The sequence below is a fragment of the Leucopleurus acutus genome, assembly GCF_964270905.1.
Source record: "Leucopleurus acutus genome assembly, chromosome: 2".
Lineage (NCBI taxonomy): Eukaryota > Metazoa > Chordata > Mammalia > Artiodactyla > Delphinidae > Leucopleurus > Leucopleurus acutus.
The window spans coordinates 93500279-93527644 of NC_139143.1; the positions used below are offsets into that span (position 1 = coordinate 93500279).

Here is a 27366-nt window from a genome sequence, read left to right on the forward strand (position 1 = left end):
ATTTAGTAAAAAGCAACCATTTCCACTTCCTGCCTCCCTTCCCAGTATAATGAATCCCTCACTGTTCCCCACATCCCCAGATTGAATCCATGCTCTCCAGAGGGTGGTTATAGTTCCACATATTTATTTTCCTTTGCGTAAGAGAGCATACTATATATTTAAACATATAACATATCATTTAAAAAACATAAATAGGAAAATTTGTTCTGAGTTTTTTATCTTGTAGGGCTTGCCTTATCAGTACATAAGACAATACTTCATTCTGTTGAACATCTGCAGAATATTCCAGTTTATGAAGGAATTTATTAAAATGTGTAAAATTATGACTACTTAATTTGTTTCCAGTTTTTCATTATTAAAAGCAATTCAGAAAAATCCTTGTAGATAGATGGGTTTATCCACTCAGGTTGCCATAACAGAATACCACAGGCTGGGTAGCTTAAACAACAGAAATTTTATATAGTTGTTTTTAAAAAGGAATATAAAAAAAATTTGTTTTTGTTTTCCCTTAAAGGGCTGTAGATCTGGCATGAGTGGTGGCTCTCGAAGCCTCAACATGTTGAGAAGAGACTCGGAGAGCACCCGTCATGACTCGGAGACAGAGGATATGTTATGGGATGACCTGCTGCATGGCCCTGAGTGCCGGTCGTCTGTCACCAGCGACAGTGAGGGGACCCACGTGAACTCCCTTCACTCAGGGACCAAACGTGACCCCAAAGAAGATGTTTTTCAGCAGGTCTGTAAAGGTGATGATAATAATAGCTGATGTTTACTATGTACTTACCATGTGCCAGGCACTGTATTGTCTCATTTAACTCTACAATAACCCTGTAAGGTGGACACTATTATTATCCCTGATTTAGAGATGAGGAAATTGAGCATAGTTTGTAAGTGAAGATATTGGAATTAGAACTAAGGGGGAAGCACTCTTGAATTCCCCTAACCTAAATGTTTCTTCCTAGGACTTTTTCTCATTATTTTCCTTAGAATGATCCTTAATGTTCATTTTATATGAGCAGGGTACATTGTTTGGCGCAGTAACCTGTTATTATATTTTCATAGACATAACAGTATTATATATGAATTACTAGGAGATGGCATTGCTTGCTTCTCTAATAACGTATAAAGCAAGTGATGCTTTTAATTTTAGTTTTTCTGTTAATATCATAAAATCAGATAGCCTGGAAATGGGGATTCTTTAGAAGGTTATTTCAACCTTACAATCAATATAGGAATTCATTCTACATCTGCAGAAATTTTTTTTACTAGAAATATTTTTGACTCTGCTTTAGAAATTTTTTACTAATAATTCTTTTATGTAGTAACAATAGTTCCTACTTCTTAGAAATATTGTGATATATCTAATGAGATAATACGAAGTGCTTAGCACGATGCTTGGCAAAGTGTAGGCACCCACTACATGTTAGCATGGTCATTACTATCCACATGAGACAATCAGTTAGTCTCTGCTTAAATACTTGTGGAGCTGGAGTGATTGTTATTTCATGAGCTTTTTCCACTGCTGGATAGATTAAATGATTAAGAAACGGTTCTCATATCAGCCTTTCATATGTTTAATGCCAACGATCATGATTCTTCTTAGTTTTATTTTTTTTAGGCTAAATATTTCCACAATGACTTAATAAATAGTGGGTGATGGATATTCATTTGTTTAATTATTGAATTTTCTTGATTCTAAGATACCATTGATTTAGGTTACACATTTTAATGAAAAATATTCTGCTTCATTAAATGTATACAGTTTTCAAAAACTAACTAGAAACAACATACATTTTATTATTAAAGTTTTAAGCTTTTTCCTCCAATTTTGCTATCAAAGTTTGTATCTAAATATTCTTTGCATTCAGTCTGAAGACTCATCTAAATTACCTTAGCCCTTGGTAATTATGAATAGCATCATGATGATTTTCACCTCCTTTGCACTTTTGGGATTTATAGGATAATTTTAAGGCATATGTAAGAATAACTAGGTAAGATGAAACTCACTATGTTAAACGGAATTCATCATTTCCCAATCTCCCACCTAACCTATTCTTTTATTCCCCATATTTCTAAATGTCACTACTAACCACCCAAGTTAGAAACCTTGGTGCCATTCTTGACCCCGCCCCCCATGTTTCCAATCAGTCATCACACTGTCTTGATTCTGCTGTATAATACATACATCTGCCCACCTGTGTCCACACTGCTTGGTGCAGACCACCATCAGCCCTCGTCTGGACCCTTACAACAGCTTCTCTAGGCTTGCTCTGCTTCATTTCATTTTCCACACTGCAGCCAGAATGATCCTTCTAAAATACAAATCTGATGCCATTCCCCTTACAGTCCTTTAATTGCTTTTTTTTTTTCCATTCTGGATTATTTCTTTCTGTTCCTTTATTTGCTCTGATAACAGTCTTGCATGGTATAGTTTAACTCAACTAAACTTCTTTCAGTTTCCTCATGTACTCCTGGATCTTTACACAAACTGGTTTATTTGCCTGGAACACACTTTTCTCCAATACCTATTCCTTCGTCTCACTCTTTTTTACTTTTCGGGTCTTGGCTTGAGTGATACTCCCTTAGGAAGCCTTTTCTATATGCTCCTAAAGCATTCTTTCCTTCCCTTATCATGCTGCACAGTAACTTTATTTAATCATGTCTCCATAAGTCTGTATGCTCTGTGATGTCAAGGACTACATCTGTCTTGTTCTTTATTATATCCATAGTACATGTTACATAGTAGCTGCTTAATATTTTTTTGGCTAAATCAATTAATAAATCCATAAATGTGCATCAGCATTATGCTAAGCATTATTGTAGAAGGAGAAGAAATACACCAGATGGTTGTTTTTTAGTAACTTATATATTTGTTTTGGGAACAAGATGATTTTATGGGAAATAGAGGACACAATAAAAGCAGCGTATAATTAGATGCAAATTTATCTGATATAGACTGTAAGTGTTTTTGATTTCAGAGAAAGGTAACGTGAGTGAGGCTTGTGGCCATCAGAGAGGACATGTTGGTGAAATGGGACTTGAGTTGGTACTCGAAGAATAAGACATGATACGGCAGAGGAAAATACAGGGCTGTTTCTACCTCGACCTTTTCCTCCTGAGCTTACTATGTTTTCTGTGTCCTGATTAGACCAGAGAAAGGTTTACCTTCTCAGTCATTCCTGTGATGTTAAGGCCTGTTAGTACCTCTCGCGTGTAACTTCCTACTGTCCCTGGTCTAGTCATGATGCTGTAGAAATGCTTTCCTTCTTGATATCCCATTAATACACCAAGCTTATCCTCACTTCCATACATTTAGTAGGGAAGCAGCCTTGGAGATCATGTAATCCTACCTCCCATCATTATAGGAGACACTTAGCCTCTCTCCAGGTAAGAAATTGTTTTTGTGAAAAAAAAAAAAAAAAAAACAAAAACCAGAAACCAGCATCATGGAGGTGGTAATTGGAATGATGAGCTTTTTGAGGGAGAGAATAGGATGACAAGGCTGAACCCTGGCACATGTGGCCCAGGAGCTAGACAAAGGGAAAAAAATACAACGGAGGAAATAAAGAAGGAGTGGATGGAAATATTTATTTTTTCTTCTCAGAACCATTTATTCTGGCTTCAGAACTCAAGTCCTGCCTCTGATCGAGTTAGTGCAATAATCTGGGAAGGGAATGAGTGCAAAAAGATGGATATGTCTGTGTTGGAAATAAGTGGTATCATCATGAGCAGGGTAAGGTTTAATACGTTTTTGGATTTTTAGAAAAATCTATTTAATGATCAGCAGCTATTTCATAGAATGTATTTAATGATCAAAACGTTGACTCTGCTTTTGAAACACAAGTATGTGTATCTTAAATTTTGTAGTCAGTCTTCACTAGGTAGTATATTTTTTTATTTGTTACAGAGGTCTCTGTGAGCATGATCAGGTAGACTCTACAAATATTCCTTATCTCATTCAAGCCTAAAAGTCATAAATCTGTACATCATTTTTATTTGTATTTCTTTTAGATTTAAAGCAGATTTAGTTTTTAATAATCTAAATAGTATTTAATAAATACTGCTTCACAATTCCATTTAGCTGTGCAGTAATGATGGATATTTTAAATTAATTCCCAGGTTAATGCGTATCAGCAAGGAGTAGGTTATCAGATGCTGGGAAATGTCGTCACCATCGGATTAGCATTTTTCCCTTTTTTACATCGACTGTTCCGAGAGAAGAGCCTTGACCAGCTAAAGTCCATCTCAGCTGAGGAGATCTTGACTCTCTTTTGTGGGGCACCACCTGTTGCACCTATTATTATCTTGTCTATAATTAATTTTTTTGAACGACTGTGTCTTACTTGGATGTTTTTTTTCATGATGTGTGTGGCGGAGAGAACATACAAACAGGTCGGTAGACAATTAAGTAAAATTTCTTACCTCTGCTTTTGTATATGGTATTCTGTTGAGTTGCTTTTGTTCCCCTGATTTGTTCTCTCTCCAGAAGTTAACATGGGCAACGGAGGCTTGATAAGTGAACTTTTGGTATTTGTGGGTTTAACACTTGTGGTACTGATTATTCACAAATGACATGCTGTAATCTGAAATTTTGCTGAGCCTACTTGCAGGAGTAAGTGGCTGAGCCAGTGAGTGAGCCTAGCTGATTGCTTAGCACCTGCACCTCAATGTGCCCTTGATGTTTTGTGTATGTAGCATATGTAGTAATTACCAAAGTGAAAATGTTTCTGTGAAAAATGGCCAAGTGAGAAATAAACTTACTGAAATTTGATAAGAGTTTGGGATTGAGGGCTTAATGTATTGATGATATGTGCAAAGAATGTGGTTTTGAATGGAAATGTAATTTGGGAGTAAGCTAGAATTTTGTATAAACATTTGAGTTTGTGAAGGTGGGGATTCACAAAGGTCTCCAAGGTATATTCCTTGAAAATGCCAAGAGTGTAGCATGTTGTGAAGAAGTATATTACTACATAATGTGCTTTGCAAGCGACAGGTTAATGAGCTATTAACAATGTTTTTTCACTGCCTGTCTTAGTGACCACTGATTAGAACTTGATCCTTTTAATATTTTTTATATGCTGGGAATATTGTTTACAATTATGTAAATATACACACAGTGACACATGTGTACGTTTCACTTTGTGGTTTGTTTTTTTTTTAACCTCCTCTAGAGATTTTTATTTGCAAAACTCTTCAGCCATATTACTTCTGCCAGGAAAGCTAGGAAATATGAAATACCTCATTTCAGACTTAAAAAGGTGGAGAACATTAAGATATGGTTATCACTGCGTTCCTTTCTAAAGGTGAGTTTTAGCTGACTAACCATGGAATATCTGCAATGATACGCAGAAAACATGCTCACTGAAATTTCTGGTGGCAGATACTCAGTAGGCAGGGTAGTTCTATGTACTGGACAGATAATCAGTGGCTGACCGACTTGCTGGACACCAGGTTGGGAGTGATCTATCTGCAGAGCTGGTAGAGCTAAGTAAATAAGACCTTAGAAAGGGAAAAGAAAATTTAAATTCCTAGGGCAGAGTGATAAATTGAATGTCTCATCTTTTTCTGACTTTCGGGGGGAATATTCCAGCTGAAAATATGTTCATGAATCAATCACACCCTTAATTTGAATGGCATGGATCTCATAGCTTAATTAAAGTCAAATACGTCCAAAATGTATTAAAATCCTGTGTCAGAAACGTCTTATAAATGTTCATTTTCACGCCAATATAGTAAGATTGGGAGTGTGAATGACGTGAGGGCTGTTGCCGTCTCCAGCGGTGACCTAAAACACTAACCTACGCATCTCACTCCACAGAGACGGGGCCCGCAGCGATCAGTGGATGTGGTTGTGTCTTCTGTCTTCCTACTGACACTTTCCATTGCTTTCATTTGTTGTGCCCAGGTAAGAGTTTCAGATCTATTTCAGTGGAAAATGGAAAATAGAGCTCACTTTCTGTTTTAAATCAGTTCACCGTGTTTAAGTGTGTGTGTGTGTGTGTGTGTGTGTGTATAGACAACGGACATTTGTATCTCACAGCTCTGGGAACTGGGGAGTCCAAGGTCGAGGTGCCAGCATGGTTATGTTGAAGTATATATATTTTTAATGTGTCTACATTTCTTTTGCTAGTTTGAATACTTGTTAATTTTTCTAACTTTTTTTTTTAATTTTTAAAAAAGTTTATTTTATTTTATTTATTTATTTTTGGCTGTGTTGGGTCTTTGTTGCTGCGTGCGGGCTTTCTCTATTTGTGGCAAGTGGGAGCTACTCTTGGTTGTGGTGCGTGGGCTTCTTATTGCAGTGGCTTCTCTTGTTGCAGAGCATGGGCTCTAGGAGTGCGGGCTTCAGTAGTTGCAGCACGTGGGCTCAGTAGTTGTGGCTTGCAGGCTCTAGAGCGCAGGCTCAGTAGTTGTGGCACACAGGCTTAGTTGCTCCGTGTCATGTGGGATCTTCCTGGACCAAGGATCAGACCCATGTCCCCTGCATCGGCAGGTGGATTCTTAACCAATGCACCACCAGGGAAGTCCTCTTCTAACTTTTGAAGTGAGAATAAAGATAATTTTTAGTCCTTTAAGACTCTAAGATCATGGTAATTTAATTTTAATTGGCAATTTTTGATTGTAATAAAGCTATATACCACTATGTATACAAAATGGTGATTTTCCAACTCCATCGTTTCTTCTAATTTTATTAGTTGTCACTCTAAAGTAGACTTTTTCTTTTTTCCCATTTATTCATTCATTCATTTACTACGCTATGGACTCCTGTGTTCTTATTTTTATCCAGTGGATTATAAACTATTACTATGTTTTGATTCCTAAATTGTCCCAGATTTGGCCAGTGGGAGACCCTTAAAGCCCCTTCCTGTGTTCTTTTGACAGGTCCCTGTATCTTTATTTATTTATTTATTTTGGTACTTCTGTATTTTCTTTTTTTTTTTTTTTAACATCTTTATTGGGGTATAATTGCTTTACAATGGTGTGTTAGTTTCTGCTTTATAACAAAGTGAATCAGTTATACATATACATATGTTCCCATATCTCTTCCCTCTTGCGTCTCCCTCTCTCCCACCCTCCCTATCCCACCCCTCCAGGCTGTCACAAAGCACCAAGCCAATCTCCCTGTGCCATGCAGCTGCTTCCAACTAGCTATCTACCTTACTACATTTGTTAGTGTGTATATGTCCATGACTCTCTCTCGCCCTGTCACAGCTCACCCTTCCCCCTCCCCATAACCTCAAGTCCGTTCTCTAGGAGGTCTGCGTCTTTATTCCTGCCTTACCCCTAGGTTCTTCATGACATTTTTTTTCTTAAATTCCATATATCTGTGTTAGCATACGGTATTTGTCTTTTTCTTTCTGACTTACTTCACTCTGTATGACAGACTCTAGGTCTATCCACCTCATTACAAATAGCTCAATTTCGTTTCTTTTTATGGCTGAGTAATATTCCATTGTATATATGTGCCACATCTTCTTTATCCATTCATCCGATGATGGGCACTTAGGTTGTTTCCATCTCCGGGCTATTGTAAATAGAGCTGCAATGAACATTTTGGTACATGACTCTTTTTGAATTTCGGTTTTCTCAGGGTATATGCCCAGTAGTGGGATTGCTGGGTCATATGGTAGTTCTATTTGTAGCTTTTTAAGGAACCTCCATACTGTTCTCCATAGTGGCTGAACCAATTCACATTCCCACCAGCAGTGCAAGAGGGTTCCCTTTTCTCCACACCCTCTCCAGCATTTATTGTTTCTAGATTTTTTGATGATGGCCATTCTGACTGGTGTGAGATGATATCTCATTGTAGTTTTGATTTGCATTTCCCTAATGATTAATGATGTTGAGCATTCTTTCATGTGTTTGTTGGCAGTCTGTATATCTTCTTTGGAGAAATGTCTATTTAGGTCTTCTGCCCATTTTTGGATTGGGTTGTTTGTTTTTTTGTTATTGAGCTGCATGAGCTGCTTGTAAATTTTGGAGATTAATCCTTTGTCGGTTACTTCATTTGCAAATATTTTCTCCCATTCTGAGGGTTGTCTTTTGGTCTTGTTTATGGTTTCCTTTGCTGTGCAAAAGCTTCATTATGTCCCATTTGTTTATTTTTGTTTTTATTTCCATTACTCTAGGAGGTGGGTCAGAAAGGATCTTGCTGTGATTTATGTCATAGAGTGTTCTGCCTATGTTTTCCTCTAAGAGTTTGATAGTTTCTGGCCTTATATTTAGGTCTTTAATCCATTTTGAGCTTATTTTTGTGTATGGTGTTAGGGAGTGATCTAATCTCATACTTTTATATGTACCTGTCCAGTTTTCCCAGCACCACTTATTGAAGAGGCTGTCCTTTCTCCACTGTACATTCCTGCCACCTTTATCAAAGATAAGGTGTCCATATGTGCATGGGTTTATCTCTGGGCTTTCTATCCTGTTCCATTGATCTATCTTTCTCTTTTTGTGCCAGTACCATACCGTCTTGATAACTGTAGCTTTGTAGTATAGTCTGAAGTCAGGGAGCCTGATTCCTCCAGTTCCTTTTTTCGTTCTCAAGATTGCTTTGGCTATTCGGGGTCTTTTGTGTTTCCATACAAATTGCAAAATTTTTTGTTCTAGTTCTGTGAAAAATGCCAGTGGTAGTTTGATAGGGATTGCATTGAATCTATAGATTGCTTTGGGTAGTAGAGTCATTTTCACAATGTTGATTCTTCCAATCCAAGAACATGGTATATCTCTCCATCTATTTGTATCATCTTTAATTTCTTTCATCAGTGTCTTATAATTTTCTGCATACAGGTCTTTTGTCTCCTTAGGTACGTTTATTCCTAGATATTTTATTCTTTTTGTTGCAGTGGTAAATGGGAGTGTTTTCTTGATTTCACTTTCAGATTTTTCATCATTAGTATATAGGAATGCCAGAGATTTCTGTGCATTAATTTTGTATCCTGCCACTTTACCAAATTCATTGATTAGCTCTAGTAGTTTTCTGGTAGCATCTTTAGGATTCTCTATGTATAGGATCATGTCATCTGCAAACAGTGACAGCTTTACTTCTTCTTTTCCGATTTGGATTCCTTTTATTTCCTTTTCTTCTCTGATTGCTGTGGCTAAAACTTCCAAAACTATGTTGAATAAGAGTGGTGAGAGTGGGCAACCTTGTCTTGTTCCTGATCTTAGTGGAAATGCTTTCAGTTTTTCACCATTGAGGATGATGTTTGCTATGGGCTTGTCATATATGGCCTTTATTATGTTGAGGAAAGTTCCCTCTATGCCTACTTTCTGCAGGGTTTTTATCATAAATGGGTGTTGAATTTTGTCAAAAGCTTTCTCTGCATCTATTGAGATGATCATGTGGTTTTTCTTCTTCAATTTGTTAATATGGTTTATCACATTGATAGATTTGCATATATTGAAGAATCCTTGCATTCCTGGAATAACCCCACTTGATCATGGTGTATGATCCTTTTAATGTGCTGTTGGATTCTGTTTGCTAGTATTTTGTTGAGGATTTTTGCATCTATGTTCATCAGTGATATTGGCCTGTAGTTTTCTTTCTTTGTGACATCCTTGTCTGGTTTTGGTATCAAGGTGATGGTGGCCTCGTAGAAGGAGTTTGGGAGTGTTCCTCCCTCTGCTATATTTTGGAAGAGTTTGAGAAGGATAGGTGTTAGCTCTTCTCTAAATGTTTGATAGAATTCGCCTGTGAAGCCATCTGGTCCTGGGCTTTTCTTTGTTGCAAGATTTTTAATCACTGTTTCAATTTCAGTGCTTGTGACTGGTCTGTTCATATTTTCTATTTCTTCCTGATTCAGTCTTGGCAGGTTGTGCATTTCTAAGAATTTGTCCATTTCTTCCAGATTGTCCATTTTATTGGCATAGAGTTGCTTGTAGTAATCTCTCATGATCTCTTTTATTTCTGCAGTGTCAGTTGTTACCTCTCCTTTTTCATTTCTAATTCTATTGATTTGAGTCTTCTCCCTTTTTTTCTTGATGAGTCTGGCTAGTGGTTTATCTATTTTGTTTATCTTCTCAAAGAACCAGCTTTAATTTTATTGATCTTTGCTATTGTTTCCTTCATTTCTTTTTCATTTATTTCTGATCTGATTTTTATGATTTCTTTCCTTCTGCTAGCTTTGGGGTATTTTTGTTCTTCTTTCTCTAATTGCTTGAGGTGCAAGGTTAGGTTGTTTATTCTAGATGTTTCCTGCTTCTTAAGGTGGGCTTGTATTGCTATAAACTTCCCCCTTAGAACTGCTTTTGCTGCATCCCACAAGTTTTGGGTCGTTGTGTCTCCATTGTCCTGTGTTTTCTTTATTACAAGAAGTTACAGCCTTATCCTGTACTTCTCCATTGACTGAATTTTAACTTAATTCTACTATGGTCAGAAAACATGCTCTGAATGTTTTCAGTCCTTTGAAATATGTAGAATTGCTTTATTATCCAGTATATGGTCAGTTTTATTAAATCTTCCATCAGCACTTTGAAAGAATTTGTATCCCACTGTTTTGGAGAGCAGCGTTCTCTCTATATAAATTAGCCCAAGTTTATTAGTTGTATTGCTGAAACTTCCTGTGTCCCTAGTCATCTTTTTGGTTTGCTTATTCTGTCAGCCACTGAGAGAGGTGTGGTCAAGCCTGCCACGATAGTGGATTTATCTTTTTCTCCTTTTATTTCTGTCAATTTTTGCTTTATATGTTTTTAAGCAGTGTAACTGGGTGCATACAGGTTTAGAATTGTTATCCATCTCCTTGGTGGATAGACTTTTATGTCCTTTATAGTTATTTTTTTTCTCAATCCAGGATCAGTTTACATTTAGCTGTTATGTCTCTTTAATCTTCTTTAATCCTAAACAGTGTCAGGCTTTCTTTACCTTTCATGACCTTATAAAATGTCTCTATTTCTAATGTTTCTTAACTTAAAGTCTACTCTATTTGATATTAATTTAACTACACCATCTGTGTTTTGATTAGTTTTTGTATGCAATGTCTTTGTCTACCCTTTTTCATTTGTTTTGTCTTTGTATAGTTCTATCTCTTATAATCAGCATATCCTTTTTTGGTTGCTTGTTTCTTTTTCTTTTTTTTTTTTTGCTGTTAAACTATCAAAGTGCTTTAATATCTTTAGTGATATCTTTTTTTCAATGCTGAAAGGTTATTTTATTAATTTATTTTGGTAACAGATCTGTATTTATTACAAAATATATTTTCTTTTTGAGCTCTTCCCCTTTCTCTCTCTCTCTTTTTTATTGAAGTATAGTTGATTAACAATGTTGTGTTAGTTTCAGGTATACAGCAAAGTGATTGAGTTATACACATATATGAATATATATTATTTTCAGATTCTTTTCCCTTATAGGTTACTATAAAATATTGAGTATAGCTCCCTGTGATATATATACTGTATCTTCTTTATCCATTCATCTGTCGATGGACATTTAGGTTGCTTCTATGTCTTGACTGTTGTAAATAGTGCTGCAATGAACATTGGGGTGCGTGTATCTTTTTGAATTATAGTTTTGTCTGGATATATGCCCAGGAGTGGGATTGCAGGATCATATGGTAACTATTTTTAGTTTTTTAAAGAACCTCCATACTGTTCTCCATAGTGGCTGTATCAATTTACATTCCCACCAACAGTGCAAGAGGGTTCCCTTTTCTCCACACCCTCTCCAGCATTTATTATTTGTAGACTTTTTCATCATGGTCATTCTGACTGGAGTGAGGTGATACCTCATTGTAGATTTAATTTACATTTCTCTAATAATTAGTGATGTTGACCATCTTTTCATGGGCCTTTTGGCCATCTGTATGTCTTTTTTGGAGAAATGTCTACTTAGATCTTCTGCCCACTTTTTTATTGGGCTGTTTGGTTTATTGTTATTCAGTTGTTTGTATATTTTGGAAATTAATCCCTTGTCAGTCTCATCATTTAAAAATATTTTCTCCCATTATATAGGTTGTCTTTTTGTTTTGTTTAAGGTTTCCTTTGCTGTGCAAAAGCTTTTAAGTTTAATTAGGTCCCATTTGTTTATTTTTGTTTTTATTTCCATTTCTCTAGGAGGTGGGTCAAAAAAGATCTTGCTGTGATTTATGTCAAAGAGTGTTCTGCCCATGTTTTCCTGTAGAAGTTTTATAGTATCCAGTCCTGTGTTTAGGTCTTTAATCCATTTTGAATTTATTTTTGTATATGATGTTAGAGAAGTGTTCTAATTTCATTCTTTTACATGTAGCTGTCCAGTTTTCCCAGCACCACTTATTGAAGAGGCTGTCTCTTTTCCATTGTATATTCTTGCCTCCTTTGTCATAGATTAGGTGACCATAGGTGCATGGGTTTATCTCTCGGCTTTCTATCCTGTTCCACTGATCTATATTTCTGTTTCTGTGCCAGTACCATACTGTTTTGATGAATGTAGCTTTCTAGTATAATCTGAAGTGAGGGAGCCTGATTCCTCCAGCTTCGTTTTTCTTTCTCAAAATTGCTTTGGCTATTCGGGGTCTTTTGTGTTTCCGTACAAATTAAAAATTTTTTTGTTCTAGTTCTGTGAAAAATGCCATTGGTAATTTGATGGGGATTGCACTGATTCTGTAGATTGCCTTGATAGTATGATTATATTAACAATATTAATTTTTCTAGCCTAAGAAACCAGTATATATATATATATATATATATATATATATATATATATATATATATATATATATATATCTTTCCATCTGTTTGTGTCTTCTTCAGTTTCTTTCATCAGTGTCTTATAGTTTTTGGAGTACAGGTATTTAGCCCCCTTAGGTAGGTTTATTCCTAGGTATTTTATTCTTTTTGATGCAGTGGTAAATGGGATTGTTTACTTAATTTCTCTTTCTGATCTTTTGTTGTTACTGTGTAGAAATGCATCAGATTTCTGTGTATTAATTTTGTATTCTGCAACTTTACCGAATTCATTGATGAGCTCTAGTAGTTTTCTGTTAGTGTCTTCAGGATTTTCTATGTATAGTATCATGTCATCTGCAAACAGTGACACTTTTACTTCTTCCTGTCCAATTTAGATTCCTTTTATATCTTTTTCTTCTCTGAATGCTGTGACTAGGACTTCCTAGACTATATTGAATATAAGAGGTGAGATTGAGCACCCTTGTCTTGTTCCTGATTTTAGAGGAAATGTCTTCAGCTTTTCACTGTTGAGTATGATGTTAGCTGTGGGTTTGTCATATATGGCCTTTATTATGTTGAGGTATGTTCCCTCTATGCCCACTTTCTACAGAGTTTTTAATCACTAGTGCATGTTAAATGTTGTCAAAAGCTTTTTAGGCATCTATTGATTATGTGGTTTTTATTCTTCAAATTGTTAATGTGGTGTATCACACTGATTGATTTGTGGATATTGAAAAATCCTTGCATCCCTGGGATAAATCCCACTTGATCATTTAATGTATTGTTGGATTCAGTTTGCTAGTATTTTGTTGAGGATTTTGCGTCTATGTTTATCAATGATATTGGCCTGATTTTCTTTTTTTGTGATACCTTTGTCTGTTCTTGGTATCAGGGCGATGATGGCTTCACAGAATGAGTTTGGAAGTGTTCCTTCCTCTGCAATTTTGGGAATAGTTTCAGAAGTGTAGGTATTATGTCCTCTCTAAATGTTTGGTAGAATTTGCCTGTGAAGCTATCTGGTCCTAGACTTTTGTTTTCTGGGAGTTTTAAAATCACAGATTCTATTTCAGTACTTGTGATCAGTCTGTTCATATTTTCTATTTCTTCTGGTTCAGTCTTGGTAGATTGTACCTTTCTAAGAATTTGTCCATTTCTTCTAGGTTGTCCATTTTATTGGTATATAGTTGCTTGGAGTAGTCTCTCATTTCTAATTTATTGATTTGGGCCCTTTTCCTTTTTTTCTTGATGAGTCTGGCTAAAGGTTTAGCAATTGTGTTTATCTTTTCTAGGAACCAGCTTTTGTTAATAGTTTTATTGATGTTTTCTATTGTTCTCTTAGACTCTATTTCATTTATTTCTGCTCTGATCTTAATGATTCCTTTACTTCTACTAACTTGGGATTTTGTTTTTTCTTCTTTCTCTAGTTGCTTTAGGTGTAAGGTTAGGTGGTTTATTTGAGATTTTTCTTGTTTCCTAAGGTAAGCTTGTATTGCTATAAACTTACCTCTTCGAACTGCTTTTGCTGTGTCCCATAGGTTTTGGATCATCATGTTTTCATTTTCATTTGTCTCTAGCTATTTTGTTTAATTTCCTCTTTGATTTCTTCAGTGTTGTTTAATAGCATATTATTTAGCCTGCATGTGTTCGTGTTTTTTTCTTGCAGTTGATTTCTAATCTCATAGTGTTGTGGTCAGAAAAGATGCGTGATATAATTTCAGTTTTCTTAAATTTACCAAGACTTGCTTCATGGTCCAGCATATAATGAATCCTGAAGAATGTTCCATGTGCACTTGAAAAGAATGTGCATTCTGCTGCTTTCAGTTGGAATACTCTATAAATATCAATTAAGTCCATTTAGTCTAATGTGTCATTTAAGGACTGGATTTTCTTATTGATCTTCTGTCTGGATGATCTGTCTATTGATATAAGTGGGATGTTAAAATCCCCCATTATTATTGTGTTACTGTCAATTCCTTTTTTTATGTCTGTTAACATTTGCCTAATATATTGAGGTTCTCCTATGTTGGGGACACATGAATTTACAATTGTTACATCTTCTTCTTTGATTGATCCCTTGATCATTATGTAGTGTCCTTCTTTCTCTCTTATAACTGTATTTTAAAGTCTATTTTGTCTGATATAAGTATTGCTACTTCAGCTTTCTTTTCATTTCCATTTGCATGGAATACCTTTTTTTTTTTAACATTTTTATTGGAGTATAGTTGCTTTACAATGGTGTGTTAGTTTCTGCTGTATAACAAAGTGAATCAGCTATACATATACATACATCCCCATATCCCCTCCCTCTTATGTCTCCCCTGACTCTCCCTATCCCACCCCTCTAGGTGGACACAAAGCACCGAGCTGATCTCCCTGCACTATGTGGCTGCTTCCCACTAGCTCTCTGTTTTACATTTGATAGTGTATGTATGTCAATGCCACTCTCTCACTTTGTCCCAGCTTACCCTTCCCCCTCCCCATGTCCTCAAGTCCATTCTCTATGTCTAAGTCTTTATTCCTGTCCTGCCCATAAGTTCCTCAGAACCATTTCTTTTTTGATTCCATATATATGTTAGCATACGGTATTTTCTGAATTTCCGACGTACTTCACTCTGTATGACAGTCTCTAGGTCCATCCACCTCACTACAAATAACCCAATTTCTTTTTTTTATGGCCGAGTAATATTTCATTGTGTATATGTGCCACATCTTCCTTATCCATTCATCTGTCGATGGACCCTTAGGTGCTTCCATGTCCTGGCTATTGTAAATAGTGCTGCAGTGAACATTGTGGTACATGACTCTTTTTGAATTATGGTTTTCTCAGGGTATATGCCCAGTAGTGGGATTGCTGGGTCGTATGGTAGTTCTATTTTTAGTTTTTTAAGGAACCTCCATACTGTTCTCCATAGTGGCTGCATCAATTTACATTCCCAACAACAGTGCAAGAGGGTTCCCTTTTCTCCACACCCTCTCCAGTATTTATTGTTTGTAGATTTTCTGATGATGCCCATTCTAACTGGTGTGAGATGATACCTCATTGTAGTTTTGATTTGCATTTCTCTAATGACTAGTGATGTTGAGCATTCTTTCATGTGTCTGTTGGTAATCTGTATACCTTCTTTGGAGAAATGTCTATTTAGGTCTTCTGCCCATTTTTGCATTGGGTTGTTTGTTTTTCTGATATTGAGCTGCATGAGCTGCTTCTATATTTTGGAGATTAATCCTTTGTCAGTTACTTCGTTTCAAATATTTTCTCCCATTCTGAGGGTTGTCTTTTTGTCTTGTTTATGGTTTCCTTTGCTGTGCAAAAGCTTTGAAGTTTCATTAGGTCCCATTTGTTTATTTTTGTTTTTATTTCCATTTCTCTAGGAGGTGGGTCAAAAAGGAGCTTGCTGTGATTTATGTCATGGAGTGTTCTGCCTGTGTTTTCCACTAAGAGTTTTATAGTGCCTGGCCTTACATTTAGCCATTTTGAGTTTATTTTTGTGTATGGTGTTAGGGAGTGTTGTAATTTCATTCTTTTACATGTAGCTGTCCAGTTTTCCCAGCACCACTTATTGAAGAGACTGTCTTTTCTCCATTGTATATTCTTGCCTCCTTTACCAAAGGTAAGGTGACCATATGTGCTTGGGTTTATCTCTGGGCTTTCTATCCTGTTCCATTGATCTATATTTCTGTTTTTATGCCAGTACCATATTGTCTTGATTACTGTAGCTTTGTAGTATAGTCTGAAGTCAGGGAGCCTGATTCCTGCGGCTCCGTTTTTCGTTCTCAAGATTGCTTTGACTCTTCAGGGTCTTTTGTGTTTCCATACAAATTGTGAAATTTTTTGTTCTAGTTCTGTGAAAAGTGCCATTGGTACTTTGATAGAGATTGCATTGAATCTGTAGATTGCTTTGGGTAGTATAGTCGTTTTCACAATGTTGATTCTTCCAATCCAGGAACATGGTATATCTCTCCATCTGTTTGTGTCATCTTTAATTTCTTTCATCAGTGTCTTATAGTTTTCTGCATACAGGTCTTTTGTCTCCTTAGGTAGGTTTATTCCTAGGTATTTTATTCTTTTTGTTGCAATGGTAATTGGGAGTGTTTCCTTAATTTCTCTTTCAGATTTTTTATCATTACTGTATAGGAATGCAAGAGATTTCTGTGCCTTAATTTTGTATCCTGCTACTTTACCAAATTCATTGATTAGCTCTATTGGTTTTCTGGTAACATCTTTAGTATTCTCTATGTATAGTATCGTGTCATCTGCAAACAGTGACAGTTTTACCTTCTTTTTTCCTATTTGGATTCCGTTTATTTCTTTTTCTTATTTCTTTTTCCTCTCTGATTGCTGTGGCTAAAACTTCCAAAACTATATTGAATAATAGTGGTGAGTGTGGACAACCTTGTCTTGTTCCTGATCTTAGTGGAAATGGCTTCAGTTTTTCACCATTGAGAACAACGTTGGCTGTGGGTTTGTCATATTTGGCCTTTATTATGTTGAGGTAAGTTCCCTCTATGCCTACTTTCTGGAGAGTTTTTATCATAAATTGGTGTTGAATTTTGTCAAAAGCTTTTCTGCATCTATTGAGATGATCATATAGTTTTTCTCCTTCAATTTGTTAATACGGTTTATCACATTGATTTCGTATATTGAAGAATCCTTGCATTCCTGGGAATAAACCCCACTTGGTCATGGTGTATGATCCTTTTAATGTGCTGTTGGATTCTGTGTGTAGTATTTTGTTGAGGATTTTTGCAACTATGTTCATCAGTGATATTGGCCTGTGCTTTTCTTTTTTTGTGGCATCTTTCTCTGGTTTTGGTATCAGGGTGATGGTGGCCTCGTAAAATGAGTCTGGGAGTGTTCCTCCTTCTGGTAGATTTTGGGAGAGTTTGAGAAGGATAGGTGTTAACTCTTCTCTAAATGTTTGATAGAATTCTCCTGTGAAGTCACCTGGTCCTGGGTTTTTGTTTGTTGTAAGACTTTTAATCACAGTTTCAATTTCAGTAGTTGTGATTGGTCTGTTTATATTTTCTATTTCTTCCTGGTTCAGTCTTGGCAGGTTGTGCTTTTCTAAGAATTTGTCCGTTACTTCCAGTTTGTCCATTTTATTGGCATAGAGTTGCTTGTAGTAATCTCTCATGATCCTTTGTATTTCTGCAGTGTCAGTTGTTACTTCTCCTTTTTCATTTCTAATTCTATTTATTTGAGTCTTCTCATGTTTTTTCTTTATGAGTCTGGCTAATGGTTTGTCAATTTTGTTTATCTTCTCAAAGAACCATCTTTTAGTTTTATTGATCTTTGCTATTGTTTCCTTCATTTCTTTTTCATTTATTTCTGATCTGATTTTTATGATTTCTTTCCTTCTGCTAATTTTGGGGTTTACTTGTTCTTCTTTCTCTAATTGCTTTAGGTGTAAGGTTAGTCTGTTTATTTGAGATGTTTCTTGTTTCTTGAGGTAGGATTGTATTGCTATAAACTTCCCTCTTAGTACTGTTTTTGCTGCATCCCATAGGTTTTGGGTTGTCGTGTTTTTATTGTCATTTGTTTCTGGGTATTTTTTGATTTCCTCTTTGATTTCTTCAGTGATCTCTTGGTTATTTAATAGTGTATTGTTTAGCTTCCATGTGTTTGTATTTTTTACAGATTTTTTTCCTGTTATTGATATCAAGTCTAATAGCATTGTAGTTGGAAAAGATACTTGATACGATTTCAATTTTCTTAAATTTACGAAGGCTTGATTTGTGACCCAAGATATGATCTCTTCTGGAGAATGTTCCATGAGCACTTGAGAAGAAAGTGTAATCTGCTGTTTTTGGATGGAATGTCCTATAAATATCAATTAAATCCATCTTGTTTAATGTATCATTTAAAGCTTGTGTTCCTTATTTTCATTTTGGATGATCTGTCCACTGGTGAAAGTGGTGTGTTAAAGTCCCCTACTATGATTGTGTTACTGTTGATTTCCCCTTTTATGGCTGTTAGCATTTGACTTTATGTATTGAGGTGCTCTTATGTTGGGTGCCTAAATATTTACTATTGTTATATCTTCTTCTTGGATTGATCCCTGATCATTATGTAGTGTCCTTCTCTGTCTCTTGTAATAGTCTTTATTTTAAAGTCTATTTTGTCTGATATGATACTTCCTACTCCAGGCTTCTTTTGATTTCCATTTGCATGGAATATTATTTTCCATCCCCTCACTTTCAGTCTGTATGTGTCCCTAGGTCTGATGTGAGTCTCCTGTAGACAGCATATGTACGAGTCTTATTTTTGTATCCATTCAGCCAGTCTATGTATTTTGGTTGGAGCATTTAATCCATTTACATTTAAGGTAGTTATCGATATGTATGTTTCTATTACCATTTTCTTAATTGTTTTGGGTTTGTTATTGTAAGTTGTTTTCTTCTCTTGTGTTTTCTGCCTAGAGAAGTTCATTAAGCATTTGTTGTAGAGCTGGTTTGGTGGTGCTGAAGTCTCTTAGCTCTTGCTTGTCTGTAAAGGTTTTAATTTCTCCATCGAATCTGAATGAGATCCCTGCTGGGTAGAGTAAATTTGGTTGTAGGTTTTTCCTTTCATCACTTTAAATATGTCCTGCCACTCCCCCCTGGCCTGCACAGTTTCTGCTGAAAGATCAGCTGTTAACCTTATGGGGATTCCCTTGTATGCTATTTGTTGTCTTTTCCTTGCTGCTTTAAATATTTTTTTCTTTGTATTTAATTTTTAATAGTTTGATTAACATGTGTCTTGGCGTGTTTCTCCTTGGTTTTATCCTGTATGGGACCATCTCTGCTTCTTGGACTTGACTGACTATTTCCTTTCCCATATTAGGGAAGTTTTCAACTATAATCTCTTCAGTTAGTTTCTCAATCCCTTTCTTTTTCTCTTCTTCTGGGACCCCTATAATTCAAATGTTGGTGCGTTTAACATTCTCTCAGATGTCTGTGAGATTTTTCTCAATTCTTTTCATTCTTTTTTCTTTATTCTGTTCTGCAGTAGTTATTTCCACTGTTTTATCCTCCAGGTCACTTATCCATTTTTCTGACTTAGTTACTCTGCTATGGATTACCTCTAGAGAATTTTAACTTTCATTTATTGTGTTGTTCATCATTGTTTGTTTGCTCTTTAGTTCTTCTAGGTCCTTGTTAAACGTTTCTTGCATTTTCTCCATTCTATTTCCATGATTTTGTATCATCTTTATTATCATTACTCTGAATTCTTTTTCAGGTAGACTGCCTATTTCCTCTTCATTTGTTTGGTCTGGTGGGTTTTTATCTTTCTCCTTCATCTGCTATGTATTTCTCTATCTTCTCATTTTGCTTAACTTACTGTGTTTTGGGTCTCCATTTTGCAGGCTGCAGGTTTGTAGTTCCCGTTGTTTTTGGTGTCTGTCCCCAGTGGCTAAGGTTGGTACAGTGGGTTGTGGAGGCTTCCTGGTAGAGGGGACTGGTTCCTGTGTTCTGGTGGATGAGGCTGGATCTTGTCTTTCTAATGGGCAGGACCACATCCAGTGGTGTGTTTTGGGGTGTCTGTGACCTTATTATGATTTTAGACAGCCTCTGTGCTAATGGGTGGGTTTGTGTTCCTGTCTTGCTAGTTGTTTGGCATAGGGTGTCCAGCACTGTAGCTTGCTGGTCGTTGAGTGAAGCTGGGTGCTAGTGTTGAGGTGGAGGTCTCTGGGAGAGCTTTTGCCTTTTGATATTACATGAGGCCCAGAGGTCTCTGGTGGTCCAATGTCCTTAACTCAGCTCTCCCACCTCAGAGGTTCAGGCCTGACACCCAGTGTTAGACAGAGCACCAAGACCCTGTCAGACACATGGCAAACCTCCTCACTGAGCCCAGGAATTGCTGATCTCTGCTAGGTGACCGAATGTGAGGTGTCCTGATGCCTCTCTTACCTCAACTCTGAGGCAGAGCACCGCTTGGACAAGCATGGGAAAGAACATCACACGGACCAAGCCCTGACGTTTGCTGGGGCCTTCACAGCAGGCCTGGGGCCTGGCGCTGTTGGTTCAGAAGTGGCTCATTTTAATGTGCTCTGACCTAACGTTGCAGCTGGTTTCTAGAAAGGGAACAAAAAATGCTGCGTTTAAAAATAGCAGCCAAGCCCTCCCTTACCCTTGCCTGATCTCTGGGGAGGTAGTTCTAACCTGGAATACATTTTTCCATCCCCTCACTTTCAGTTTATATGTGCCTCTAGATCTGAAGTGGGTCTCTTGTAGAAAACATATGTATAGGTCTTCTTTTGTATTCATTCAGCCAGTCTGTGTCTTTTGGTGGAGTATTTAATCTGTTTACATTGAAAGCAATTATCGATATGTATGTTCTTATTGCCATTTTGTTAATTGTTTTGGATTTGTTTTTGTAGGTCATTTTTTTTTACCTTTCCTCTTTTGTTCTCTTCTGTTGTGATTTGATGACTATCTTTAGTGTTGTGTTGGGATTCCTTTTCCTTTTTTGTGTGTATATCTATTATGGATTTTTGGTTTGTGGTTACCATGAGTTTTGGTATAGCAGCCTATATATATACAAGATTGTTTTAAATTGCTGATCTCTTAATTTCAAATGCATTTTATTTATTTATTTTTAACTTCAATTTTTTTTGGCTGTGTTGGTCTTCATTGCTGCACGCGGGCTTTTCTCTAGTTGTGGCGAGCGGGGGCTACTTTTCGTTGTGGTGCGTGGGCTTCTCATTGCAGTGGCTTCTCTTGTTGCAGAGCACAGGCCTAGGCATGCGGGCTTCAGTAGCTGTGGCACATGGGCTCAGTAGTTGTGGCTCATGGGTTCTAGAGCACAGGTTCTGTAGTTGTGGTGCACGGGCTTAGTTGCTCCGTGGCATGTGGGATCGTCCCAGACCAGGGCTCGAACCCATGCCCATTGCATTGGCAGGGGGATTCTCAACCACTGTGCCACCAGGGAAGCCCTCAAATGCATTTTAAATATCCTGTGTTTATACTCTCTCTCCTCCTCTCACAGTTACTAGTTTTGATGTTATATTTGTATGTGGATGATTTTGTACCTTTACGATATGTTTGCCTTTACTGGTGAGCTTTTCATTTCATACTTTTCTTATTTTTAGTTGTGGTCCTTTCTTTTCCATTTGGAGAAGTTCCTTTAGCATCTGTTGTAAAGCTGGTTTGGTAGTGCAGAATTCTCTTAGCTTTTGCCTGTCTGTAAAGCTTTTGATTTCTCTATCAAATATGAACTAGAGCCTTGCTGAGTATAGTATTCTTGGTTGTAGGTTTTTCCCCTTCATCACTTTGAATATATTATGCCACTCCCTTCTGGCCTGCAGAGTTTCTGCTGAAAAATCAACTGATAAGCTAATGGGGATTCCCTTGTATGTTATTTGTTGCTTTTCCCTTGTTGTTTTCATATTTTCTCTGTCTTTAATTTTTGTGAGTTTGATGACTATGTGTCTCAGTCTGTTCCTCCTTGAGTTAATCCTGTATGGGATTCTCTATGCTTCCTGGACTTGGGTGACTGTTTCCTTTCCCACGTTAGGGAAGTGTTCAGCTATTATCTCTTCAAATATTTTCTTAGGCCCTTTCTCTCCCCCTTCTCCTTCTGGGACCCCTATAATGCAAATGTTGGTGCATTTGACATTGTCCCAGAGGTCTCTTAACCTGTGTTCATTTCTTTACATTCTTTTTTCTTTATTCTGTTCCACATCAGTGATTTCCACTACTCTGTCTTCCAGTTCACTGATTTGTTCTTCTGCCTCATTTATTCTGCTATTGATTCCTTCTAGTGTATTTTTCATTTCAGTTATTGCATTCTTCAACTCTGCTTGGTTGTTCTTTATATTTTCTAACTCTTTGCTAATAACTTCTTGCTCTGTGCATCCATTCTTTTCCTGAGCTCTTGGATCATCTTTACAATCATTACTTTGAACTCTTTCTCAGGTAGATTGCCTATCTCCAGTTTACTTAGTTGTTCTTCTGGAGTTTTATCTTGTTTCTTTGTCTGGAACATATTCCTTTGCTGTCTCATTTTGTTTAAATTTCTATTTGTTTTCTTACGTATGTAGTAGAATAGTTAACATTTCTTGACCTTGGAGAAGTGGTCCTCTGTAGGGGATGTCCTATGTGTCCCAACAGTACACTCCCATCTTGTTACCTAAGGGCCAGGGACCATTCCCAGGGTGGGTTCTGACCTGTGTTTTTGGAGTTAGTTCCACAGGCCGTGGGATTGCAGTTTTCTTGCTTCTAGTGTCATCCCCCTGGTGGGTGAGGCTGGTCTAGAGGCTTGTCCAGGCTTCCTGGTGGGAGGGGCCAGTGCCTGCCCACTGGTGAGTGGAGCTGGGTGCTGGCCCTCTGGTGGGCAGGGCCATGTCAAGGGGCATGTCTGGAGGTGGCTGTGGGCTCAGGAAGTCTTTAGGCAGCCTGTCTGCTGATGGGTGGGGCTGTGTTCCTGCCCTCTTGGTTGTTTGGCCTGAGGCGTCCCAGCACTGGAGCCTACAGGCCGTTGGGTGGGGCCAGGCCTTGGTGCCAAGATCCCAAGCGAGACGTCTACCTCCAGCCAGAGTTCACATCAATGAACACTCCTCAGTGTGTCAGCCACCAGCTTTTATGATCCTAGAGAGAGCCACAGCTGCCCCCTGCCTTCCCAGGAGACCCTCCAAGACCAGCAGGGAGGTCTGGCCCAGGCTCCTATGAAGTCACTGCTTTTGCCCTCAGTCCCAGTGCACAAGGACCTTGTATATGCCCTCCAAGAGTGAAGTCTCTGTTTTCCCCAGTCCTGTGGAGCTCCTACAATCAAGTCCCACTGGCCTTCAAAGCCAAATGCTCTGGGGCTCCTCCTCCCAGTGCCAGACCCCTAGGCTGGGGAACCTGGTGTGGGGCTCAGAGCTCTCATTCCTTGGGGAGAATTTCTGTGATATAATTATTCTCCAGTTTGTGGGTCACCCACCCAGGCTGTATGGGATTTGATTATATTACGAGTGCACCCCTCCTACCATCTCACTGTGGTTTCTTCTTTATGTCTTTGAATGTAGAATATTTTTTTTTGGTAGCTTCCAGTCTTTTTTACTGATGGTTGTTCAGCAGTTAGTTGTGATTTTGATGTGCTTGTGAGAGGAGGTGAGCTCAAGGTCCTTCTACTCCATTATGTTGTCTCCAGTCCTGCTCCTGTTTGCTTGTTTCTTAATCCAGCCTCCCAGTTTTAGTGATTTGGAATGTCTGACCCAGTTAAACTTAATTACTATAACTACAAATACTATTTGGTTCCTATTTGGTTTATTTGTTAATTTTCCTTTTTCTCTTTTTTTGGGCCATCTTTTATTAATCAAATATGTTAAAATATTTCATTTAATCCTCTCTGTTAACTTTATATATATATATATATATATATATATATTTACTACTGTTGACCCCAGAGATTACAACATACATCCTTAGCTTATTACAGTCTAATAAAATTATTAATTTACCATGCTAGGACCTTACAACACTTTATGTCATTTACCCATTCACTTTTTTTTTTTTTTTACCCATTCACTTTTGTGTTACACATGTCCTTCATTTTAATTTTACATATATCTTAAACCCATAAGATGTAATTATTATTGCTTTTTGTAGTTAATTATTCATTTATATTTACCTACATATTTACCCTTTCCATTACTTTTCATTAGTTTGTGCATTTCTGTGTTTTTCTCTGGGATTATTTCCTGCCTGCTTGAAGAATCTGCTGGTGATGAATTCTCTCAGTTTTTGTTTGTTTGAAAATGTCTTTTATCACTTTCATGTTTGAAGGATATTTTTAATGGGTAGAGATTTCTAGGTTGCCGGTTACTTTCAGCACTTTTAGGTTGCTATTAGTTGTTACTTTCCTCCCCCCTGCTGCCCCCCACCCCCACCCCTTAGTTGTAAGTAACTTGCTGGGGTGAATACCTGACCCAGACTAAACTAAACATATTCCCTCTTTTGCAAATTAGAAATGAAAACCTGAGGTAGTGGTGGACTTTGCAGAAGAAAGGTCAGAAGGGATCAGTGGGGCCAGTAGCATTGGAAACAAGTCAGAGTTGGGGGGAGCAGTAAAGAACGGTCTTGCAAGGCAGTGGAATTAGCTGAGAGGAGTGGAGGGGGGAGCCTGAATGGCCCTAGTGGAAGGGAGATGGGGAGGGCAGCTACCTGCTGACTTCCTGATTTTCAAAGGCCCGCATTTAGTTTCTGTGAGGGGTCTCTGTATATTTTTCAATAAATCTCATTTTACCTTGGGCTTGCTTTAGTAAACTTCTTTACATTTCAATCAACAAAAAAATTTTGTAAAAAACAAGAACTTTTACCTGAAAACTTGACACATCATAGGCATTTTATAATTGGTGGCTGCGGCTGTTGTTATTGAGATCCTAAAGTGGAGTAAAGAGCTGATCCTCAGGATTTTCTAGTCATGCAGTGGGGCCGCATGTTTTAGGGGCCTCTGTTATTCAAATGCAAATTTACTATTGGGTTGGTCAAAAAGTTTGTTCAGTTTTTTTCCATAAGATGGCTCTAGGAGTGCTTAGTTGTCTAACTTCATTTGAAACAATTTCATTAGATTGTATTGTGACAGCTGTCATGTCAGCCTTGCATTTAAAAAAAAAAACTTATCAAAACTGGTGAATTTTTGTGTAGCCATATTGAATATGGAATATTGAAGATGGAAGAAAAAAGCAACATTTTCAGCATTTATGCTTTATTATTTCAAGAAAGGTAAAACCACAAATGAAATGCAAAAAAGACTTGTGCAGTATATGGAGAAGGTGCTGTGACTGATCGAACGTGTCAAAAGTGGTTTGTGAAGTTTTGTGCTGGAGATTTCTCTCTGGACGTTACTCTGTGGTCGGGTAGACCAGTTGGAGTTGATAGTGTTCAAATCGAGACGTTAATTGAGAATAATCAACATTATACCACACAGGAGATAGCCGACATACAATATCCAAGTTGAGCAATGAAAATCATGTGCACCGGCTGGGTTATGTCCATCGCTTTGATGTTTGGGTTTTACATAAGTAAAGCGAAAAAAATCTTCTTGACTGTATTTCCACATGTGATTCTCTGCTTAAACGTAATGAAAATGTTCCATTTTTAAAACATATTGTGACGGGAGATGAAAAGTGGATAGTGTACAATAATGAGGAATGGAAGAGATCGCGGGGCAAGCGAAATGAACCACCACCAACCACACCAAAGGCCGGTCTTCATCCAAAGGAGGTGATGTTGTGTATATGGTGGGATTGGAAGGGAGTCCTCTATTATGAGCTCCTTCCAGAAAACCAAACGATTAATTCCAACAAGTACTGCTCCCAGCACCCCTGCGAACATGGCGCTGTGAGTGGCGTGGAGAGTGCGGGCCGCGGTCTGCAGCCTGCGCCCAATGCACCCTGCCTGCCGCGGCCCTGGGGACTGTGGGCGGGCGCCGTCCGGGCTCTGCTCACTGGACCCACTCTGCTGTCGGGTCGTAAATTCACAGACAAACATGAATGGGTAACAACAGAAAGCGGTGTTGGAACAGTAGGAATCAAACATTTTGCACAGGAGTCTTTGGGAGATGTTGTTTACTGTAGTCTGCCTGAAGTTGGGACAAAATTGAACAAACGAGGAATTTGGTGCTTTGGAAAATGTGAAAGCTGCTAGTGAACTCTATTCTCCTCTGTCAGAAGTAACTGAAATTAATGAAGCCCTAGCAGAAAATCCAGGACTTGTCAACAGATCTTGTTATGATGATGGTTGGCTGATCAAGGTGACACTCAGTAACCCTTCAGAACTAGATGAACTAATGAGTGAAGAAGCATCTGAGAAATGCATAAAATCCATTGAGGAGTGAAAATGGAACCCGTAAAGAAACTAGTTTGAAACAACTTAATCTAGCATAGTTGTCTTAAATTAGTGGTGGACAGATTTTTAAAAAGCAACTTTTAGCAAAATAAACTACTTGCAGCAATGTTGCCTGAAGAAAATACCCCTTAACCTCCTAATGATTGCAGATAAACACATGCATCTTTTTCACAACAGCCTGTGATTTTTAGGCTAGTCTCCAGTTATAATACTCAGAATTCCTGAAATTATCTGTGGTAAAACTAGTTATAAAAATGATGCAATTCAAGGATAACATTGTTATCTTAACCTTATATAATATTGTAACTTGCTTACAGCCATCCCTGGATTTGGGTCAAAATACCCAATGAACTTGCCACTGGAAATAAATGGCAGTGGAGAAAAGTTTGCTAGTTGTATAGTGTCCAGTAAAGAACATTACTATCTTAATTTTGCAATATACTGTGTTTGCTGGTGCTATTTTTATACAGTAAAGCAACAGCCTTGCAGGAAAATAAGAAACAGTTTAATAATAAAATATTCAAATTCTTAAAAAAAAAAATACTGCTCCCAATTAGGCCAACTGAAAGCAGCACTCAACGAAAAGCATCCAGATTAGTCAACAGAAAACACATCAGCTTCCATCAGGATAACGCAAGACCACATGTTTCTTTGATGACCAGGTGAAAACTGTTACAGCTTGGCTGGGAAGTTCTGATTCATCCGCCACATTCACCAGACATTGCACCTTTGGATTTCCATTTATTTAGGTCTTTACAAAATTCTCTTAATGGAAAAAATTTTCAATTCCCTGCAAGACTGTAAAAGGCACCTGGAACAGTTCTTTGCTCAAAAACATAAAAAAGTTTTGGGAAGATGGAATTATGAAGTTGCCTGAAAAATGGCAGAAGGTAGTGGAACAAAAGGGTGAATATG

At 37.5% G+C, this 27366-nt stretch overlaps 1 protein-coding gene and 1 pseudogene across 4 annotated transcripts in view; both read left to right on the plus strand.

The window, feature by feature from the left end:
* The window catches only part of PHTF1 (putative homeodomain transcription factor 1), a gene marked incomplete at its 3' end in the record, with an annotated part of 66248 nt that overhangs the window by 34169 nt on the left and 4713 nt on the right, over positions 1–27366 (plus strand). For all 3 annotated transcript variants that reach the window (XM_082833802.1, XM_082833801.1, XM_082833803.1), the window contains 5 exons: positions 515–736; positions 3605–3733; positions 4120–4392; positions 5172–5303; positions 5819–5905. In XM_082833802.1, the coding sequence (XP_082689928.1) occupies positions 515–736; positions 3605–3733; positions 4120–4392; positions 5172–5303; positions 5819–5905 (843 nt within the window). The remainder of the gene's footprint in view (positions 1–514; positions 737–3604; positions 3734–4119; positions 4393–5171; positions 5304–5818; positions 5906–27366) is intronic.
* LOC309958095 (glycine cleavage system H protein, mitochondrial-like) lies at positions 21660–26440 on the plus strand (annotated as a pseudogene). The gene is made up of 2 exons: positions 21660–21675; positions 25950–26440. The product of its transcript is annotated as a glycine cleavage system H protein, mitochondrial-like (transcript).